Source organism: Clarias gariepinus, chromosome 6 (genome assembly GCF_024256425.1).
Source record: "Clarias gariepinus isolate MV-2021 ecotype Netherlands chromosome 6, CGAR_prim_01v2, whole genome shotgun sequence".
In the NCBI taxonomy this organism is placed as follows: domain Eukaryota; kingdom Metazoa; phylum Chordata; class Actinopteri; order Siluriformes; family Clariidae; genus Clarias; species Clarias gariepinus.
Window position 1 is genome coordinate 9883943 of NC_071105.1, and position 6000 is coordinate 9889942.

General features: G+C 35.2%; 1 protein-coding gene across 1 annotated transcript in view; it reads right to left on the reverse strand.

Moving 5' to 3' along the window:
* The window catches only part of ghrhrb (growth hormone releasing hormone receptor b), a 59814-nt gene extending 56155 nt beyond the window's left edge, over window positions 1-3659 (reverse strand). The window contains exon 1 of the mRNA XM_053498897.1: window positions 3436-3659. Coding sequence (XP_053354872.1) covers window positions 3436-3513 — 78 coding nt within the window. The 5' untranslated portion in view covers window positions 3514-3659. The remainder of the gene's footprint in view (window positions 1-3435) is intronic.
* Window positions 3660-6000: the final 2341 nt, after the last annotated feature.

Here is a 6000-nt window from a genome sequence, read left to right on the forward strand (position 1 = left end):
AAAAATGAGTGGGCCAGAATTCCTCCACAATGATGTAATTGAGTCTGATCAAGTTATTTTTTGCTGAAGATGGATATACAAGCTATTAAATCATTGAGGGTAGTTAGTATACAGTTTCCCTTTGAATTATTAAAGTACGCTATCTATCTATCTATCTATCTATCTATCTATCTATCTATCTATCTATCTATTTAGTATTGCCAATGTTTTTTTTTTTTTGCTTCATTTTTGGTAAATAAATAATTTTATTATATTTTGTTGTTCGCCTGAGGTTGTGTTTATTTGCCTAATACAGAGACCCACTATGATTCTATGATTTTCATTATATTTTTTTAAACAGGAGAACCTGGACTTAAAAAGGGGGGTACTAACTTTTGAACACTACTGTAAGTTTACTAATGAAGATAAGAGTATTTCTACAAGCACAATTTGATGAGAGCTCACGGGACTGAGACTAAACAGCTGTGTTACTAAAATCCCCTTGTTAGTGAAACTGATTAGAAAAAAAAGTTTTAATTTGCTAGGGGCCTTAAAAATTGACTGTGCAATTGAGCAATGCAGAAAGGTCATGTGGTCTGATGAGTCCACACTGACCCTATTCCAGAGTGATGGGTGTGTCAGGTTAAGAAGGGCAGCACATAAAGCATAGTGGCCACTGTACAAGCCTCTGGAGGCAGTGTTATGGTCTGCAGTTGCTTCAGTCGCTTGATGCATATTCCAGGACAACAGGTCCAAGATGTATGGGACTCAAATAATGAAAGAGTCCTTCTGGGAGCACATGGAATCAGTTAGTTCAGTTATTGTCTGAAAGACATTTTGTTTATTTTTTGGTCTACACGCACAGAGGAACGATAGCCGTCCTTGCTGTGAGACTCCCCAAGACTCACATAAATGCAGTATGCATTTATTCAACCACTAACGGGTTGCACAATACTAGGCCCAAACGCATACTTGCTGCTATTTCATGCTAATGACAGCAGTATTAGGGGAGGTTGCATTTTTGTGAAACATACCTAAATGGGAGACAAAATTACAGAACAGACGGCACTCAAAGGGCATGCTGCTCAGACCTACTGCAGTTTGTTGTCAGTGTACCAGCTGTTCAAGATGACGATGAGTTATCCAAAGGAGACACCAAACAAATGTTATGGCATTCATTTCCACTGAGGCTCATTGTATGTACTGGTGGGTCCGTAGAGATCATACTGAGGAAAGTCACTTTACTTTGTCTGACTGGTTAGAAAAATACCAGCATTAAAGAAAAATAAGTAATATGGATTTTTTTTTCTGCTTTTGGTCAATGCAGGATAGAAGAAAAGCTCACTAATCGGAATTGATATTCCATTTTTAGCATTGGTTTGAAACCTGGAAGTAAGGACCATGTCATGAAGATCGAATCCTGCGGTCTGTGATAATTAGGAATCACCTGGGGAGAGTAACACTAGACCTAAGGATGGGAGATAGGGATGTAAATGTAAAAGGAGCATGTAAAATCTCAGATGAAGTGTGAAAAATCCTGCAGTGGTCTAAATGTCAGGATACATTGTACTGTATGTGCTTAAAATTGGAATTAGACAGGCAACCAGTGTAACTGTCATATACCGTATAACAATAATAAATGTATTATGCTGTAATTAACTGAATAACTATACAGATATGATTAACAAGGACAATTTCAAGAAAAAGGGATATGGGACTGACAAAAACAAAAGAACGGAGCAGGCACACAACTACATAGCAAATGCAATGCATGAATTAATTCCACTTAGAAGTAACTGTAACCATACCTACAACATAACACCCAACACAACATATACACTTCTAAAAGTTAATTCGCAACTGTTTAAAATAAACTAATTTAAAGAGTGCTGCATACACTAATAGATGTATGTTAGGGTTTTTTTTTATATATTTAAAAATTCCTAATATTTTAAGCTATAAAGTAACTTACCATGTTGATCTTTTTAAGGTATGAAATACGTCTTTTAAGTTTGTGACATGTCGTATCAAGTCAGGTATTAAATCATACAGGTTAGTTTTGTGTAACTTGGTATCAAAAAAGTTTAATGAATATGAATACACTCACAAAGCCCTCCATGTACTAAAACAATTCTCCACTAGCAGTAGACTGTAAACAGTACTTGTCAGTATGCACATGTACACAGTGGCTTTGCTCTTCCTGAACAACATGAATTATTCTCTTTGCAGCCATTAATACCACTGTGTTTGTGCTATATACTATTCCCAGACATTTGCACATTAATATACCCTGACACTACACGGCAGCAAAGGAATGCTGTGTGTCTCTGTCAGCTAACCTCGCTTGAACACAACTACTGTTTTATTGCACTGTTACACCTTTAAATAAAAAGAGTGTCACTACAGGATCATGTAAAGCAGCCTACACTGCTTGTTCAACCCCTACATACAAGTGTATACAGAACACTTCTTCTCATTCTATACATTATTATATTATTGCTGTAATATACATATTTTGTGTCATATAATGACAAGAGATGCAAACCTAATTATTGTACTGGTTGTACCTAATTATTGTAAAAATTGGACCGTTATATCTTGTTTTGTTTCTCCTGATTTCACTGTACCTAAACTATAACAAAAAAAAAAGTTCTCTTCTGTTTTACCGAGTTCTGTTCTGTTCTATCCTGTTATATTTAAAACAATTTTGTTCTAGTTATTTAACTATACTGTATTTCAGTCTATTCTAGCGTATCAAATTCACTTGTGTATTTTGTACAATGACAGGATAGATATTCTGTTCTTTTTTTTCTGTTCTAGCATACCTAATTTTACTGTAATTGCACTGTGACAGTAAAAATACAGTATGCGGTGCTTTTTTGTTTTAATCTGTTCTGTTTTATTATAGCCTGTCATATTCCACTCAAGTATGTTCCATTTCTAAAGTAAATTATCTTTTGCTTGCCTCTGCCCTACTGTATTCTATAGTATTGTATTTTTTTTATTCTAGCAAAAGTAATCCTATTATTCTTATACAGCAGAAGTAGAGATATTCTATTCTATTCTATTCTATTCTATTCTATTCCAGTATACTACAGAACAGCAAATTCTATTAATTTATTTATAATTCTATTCTTTTATCTTCAGATCTATTCTCCTTTATTATTTGAATCTATTTTAGTCTTTCCTATTGTTCTGTGTTGCTTTATTTTATTCTGTTTGATCATGTTCTCTTTAATTCTGTCCTCTTCTGTTCTTATTGATTCTATTCTATTTTATTACTCAGATTTTTTTTTTAAGTACATAGAAACACAAAACACATGCACCTATTCCACCGACCCTGCGCTTCTCTAGATCAGACACGTTTGAAAAGGGTGTGAGGATGAAGGAGACCACGGTGAAGGAGACACCTTACAGTCAACTACAACCAGTTTACAGCTCATTCAGTGTACTTACCGTGCGCCAAGTGCAGTGGTGGATCCACCATGTCAGCAACACGACTCTGAAAGTTAGGGAATTCCTAGAAAGTATCATGTTCAGTGTTCAGGTGTGCGCAGAGAGACTGGAGAAGCGAACAGACGGTAAAAAACGCCGCTCAGATAGTCGTGTCAGTCCACACGGGGGTTTCAATTATTAGTATATTTTTTAAATCGAGACAGCAGTGATGTACAGACTGAGTGGCTTTCCTGAAGAGGACTGATGGAGTGAGAGGTGTGTGTGTGTGTGTGTGTGTGTGTCAGAGAGACGCACAGCGCACTGCTGCAGCCGCACCTCCCACTCCGCGCGCGCACTCCCGCACATCACGAGCCGCAACGCACAGCCGCGAACGAGGCGCGTGAGAGAATAATACACACACGTGTACATAATAGAGTATTCAGTATAGTTATAATTATAGAAACATGTGTGTAAGTACACACCTATACCTATAAGTCTACCATACTGAAAAAAAATAATATATATATATATATATATATATATATATATATATATATATATATATATATATGTGTGTGTGTGTGTGTGTGTGTGTTTTTATATATAGTGTGTGTGTTTTATATATATATATATATATATATATATATATATATATATATATATATATATATATAAAACACATACAGTACTATACTAAACACACACACACATACATATATATACATACATATATATATATAGTATAACGTTTAACCAAATAATACAGGATTAAAGAATCCCATGTGCGCTGAATAATAAAAAAGTAAACCTGTGAACATAATATATATCATTAATTTGTTCATTCATTCGTTTCCTCCTGGTCAGGATGGTGGTGGAACCAGAGCTTGTCACTGCACTTGAGCATGACAGGAATATGCCCTGGATTGGGTACTAGGTCATCACATGGCATCATTCACACAGATATTAGGAATTCACCATCGTCAGTCCAAATACTGGTAAAACACTAACGGAATCTGCATTAAAATTCAGACAGAGAGTAATCCAAGATAAGGCTAAAACTGGGGATCCTAGAGCTGTGATGCAGCATTTCCACTGACTGAAAAACTGTACCACCTCCAGCTAATATTTATCCAAGCAGAAATTTGTAGGATCAAGGTCATGCAAGGTCAAGATTCAACTTTTTTTTTTTACCCAAACTAGTGGGAAACATGTGAAAATGCCCTGAAAAAAATGTCAAGGTTAACTAAACAAGATGGCATTGATTTGTAAATATATATATTTTTTACATTTTTAAAATGTTTTTTATTTATTTCTTTAAGTAGGGTATAGGTATTCTAGTGTTATGGTGATGCATTTCATTATCATGTATTTAATACTTACATAGGTAAGGAATAAAACAACACTACATGTTCTTTTCTGACATTAATCCATTATAGGGTGATATAATGCAGCTTGACATAAAGTAGAGTTTCTGAAATTGATATTTCCATGTCCTGAAGTGATTTATTCCTCTTATACCTCAACAATTTGCCAATGCATTGTTTAATATAAAAAAGACACATAATACCTTTTACATTTTTTTTTCATTTAGTTACTTTGAAACCTCTATGAAAAGGCAGATAACATAAAATATGTGTTGATGAGGAGTGTACGTCCTGCTGTTTGCAATACCATCTTCCCATTCGGAATCAAGAGTTCAACATCTCTATGGATAAATACACATTCATACCAGCACAATTGAATGTTTCTACTAATTTGCCTTTGCATAATGGAGAGACAGAAGATTCCCTCCACTACATCGAGCCTCACTTATACATCACACTATCCCTGAAATGTGCTTGCCCATCCCCTTATTATTTTAAATCAGCAGGAATAAAATGAGTAAATTTATGATAATTTCCAAGCATTTGTTCTACTTAATCTAACCCTCAGGGGATGTTGCCTGTAAGGAAACATGGCCATGAGATGTTTTTATTTAACCGATTATCTTAGCTGGACAGCAGAGCCCTATGGCGTTTAGCTTCCCTTATGTTGAGAAAAATGAGAGAGAGAGAGAGAGAGAGAGAGAGAGAGAGAGAGAATGGAGAGTAAGTGAAATGAATTTGATAACTTTTTCTGCTTAATTTTTTAGGATCTTCTCAAAGTCTATTCATAACTTAATTCATATGAACAGAAATACACACATCTGCATAAATAGTCATATATCATGCATAAATGGTCGTATATCGTACGGCGTCTACACCGCTTTATTCTGTATTCAGAATAGGGCACGATGCAGGGTACACCCTGGACACCCACTACACCACTGTGCCGCCTCTGCATAGATAGTGATGCATTTAAGTGCAAACAATTGCTAAATACAGTATGTAAAAGATCATTCCAAATCCTGATGATCTACTCATATAAGCTATGTATGTTTTTCATATAGGATGAAAACCTTCTTTCAATGTGCATAACATGTACAGAGCAGGTACAGTTGTCATTTATTTCACCTCTTGTTGAACATATCTATTTTTTCCTTCATCTTATTGAAAGTATCTTTCTACATTTCAGAATATTGACAGAGCTTGGGTAAATTGCCAGGAA